The 1787-nt window shown below is 37.6% G+C and overlaps 1 protein-coding gene across 2 annotated transcripts in view; it reads right to left on the bottom strand.

The window, feature by feature from the left end:
- LOC102193616 (uncharacterized) overlaps positions 1-1787 on the bottom strand; it is a 5544-nt gene that overhangs the window by 1225 nt on the left and 2532 nt on the right. Inside the window, exon 5 of one of the 2 annotated variants that reach the window (XM_005749113.1) lies at positions 643-713. The exons of the other annotated variant lie outside the window; for it this stretch is intronic. Within the exon in view, the coding sequence (XP_005749170.1) occupies positions 643-713 (71 nt within the window). The remainder of the gene's footprint in view (positions 1-642; positions 714-1787) is intronic. 2 annotated transcript variants of the gene reach the window in all.

The following is a 1787-nucleotide window of genomic DNA, read 5'->3' on the forward strand; positions in this document are numbered from 1 at the left end:
TGTTACAACTGACCCAGACTCCTATAGCCATGAACTAGCTAACATTACAGCCAACGGCTAAAACATTAGCACTAAAGACCTACACAGAATATATCCCCATAGACATACAAATAACATAATCCAAGTTTGATGAGTTTAACTGCAAAGCAGATAATGCTATTAAACATTGAAATAAAGCAGAAAAACTTACTTTTTGGCATACAAATTACTTTTTTTCATGTTAAATTGTCTGTGTTTGACAAAATGTGCTGATTTTTCACATGTGATAGCAGAACTGAATTGGGCATGCACAGGATGAGTCACATCATTTGAAACTTAGCCCTGATTGGAGAAATTGGAAGTGTTACAACTGACCCACGTTACAACTATCCCCGGTCTCCCCTACAGTTGAAAATTGAACATTAACAAGTGTCTCTCTGTGTCAAAGTTCAATTCTTGTTGACTCATCAGTCCAATCCAACCCCCTCTCTTACAGCTTTTGTTGGGATGCCAGTGGTGATCGATGACTACACTGTAATTTTACACTTCAGCTTCAGATTCATTTGACAATTTGAATGTATTTCACATGATAAAAGTGTTTTTCTTAAAGAAAATTTTAAGCTTGCTGGTTCTGTTTGTCTGAAAATCTAATATTTTATATACCACATTATTCAGCTGATCCACAGTCGATCTCTCCTGTTGACTGACTGATTGATTGGAGGCTGTAACTTTTCCTGTTAATAAAAAGAAGACATTACCATTGGCAGAAGACCTAAAATGGAGATGTTAACAGTGTTAAAATATATGCTATTTAATGTAAATGTTTCCCAGGTCAGAACCAAGAATCTAATCATCAAGACTAAATTAATACTGCATAGGGACTCAGTTAGCTGTCATGTTAGCTTCAGTTCTTTTTACTATAAATATTATGATGGATACATTCAGTTCATAGTTTGATCTACTCTAGCTGTCACCAGAAGATTCATACTCTGAACACCCTGTTCTTTTACGTCAAGAAATAAAGTCTGTCTACCACAATGGCTGCATTAGTCTATGGAGTCACTATCATGGTCATAAAACGAAACGTGATACGACTTCTGCTTCGCTTTCTGTATCCGTGACTCATCCAGGAAGTGGGCTTCTGAGGTTTGGCGTTTGAAAATGCGCAAGACAGATTTGATAGATCTTTAGTGTTTATGTCTAATTCTGACTGAAATCTATCACATCATGCATTATTAGTGAGGATTTCCCCAATGTCACCTCAATTTTTTGTCATTGCTATAAAAGGCTCAGCAGAAGCTCTTCTGTTTATGTACTCTATGGGAAGTTGGGACATAGTTCATTTCTGACATCCATAATTCGTAAAAAACTATGGTGGTGAAAGTACAAACAACATGTTTGGGGTATACTGCCGAGAAAACTTGAACTAATATTACCTGATGTGACATTTGAATTTCTACTAGTTCAGAAACTTTGCAGTTCATGAACTGGAAACTTTGTTCCCCTTCTTTTTTTTCCCTCAGAGGACCATCCACTAAATAAACCAAAACTGGAACCTTTCACGCAAAGTGCTGAAAGATGTAATTTTGTAGACATGGCCAATCACGAGCATGACAGTAAACAGTAACTCAAAAAAACACTCATTATAATCAAGGGATCCGGAAGAGAATCTCTGAATTTTGAGCAGAACCTTGAAGCAGATGAGCAACAGCAGCAGCAGGCGACACCCGATGTTACTCGTACGTGTGTGTGTGTGTGTGTGTGTGTGTGTGTGTGTGTGTGTGTGTGTGTGTGTGTGTGTGTGTGTG

This window comes from Pundamilia nyererei, unplaced genomic scaffold, assembly GCF_000239375.1.
Source record: "Pundamilia nyererei isolate P.nyererei 1_Seehausen unplaced genomic scaffold, PunNye1.0 scaffold00237, whole genome shotgun sequence".
NCBI lineage: Eukaryota > Metazoa > Chordata > Actinopteri > Cichliformes > Cichlidae > Pundamilia > Pundamilia nyererei.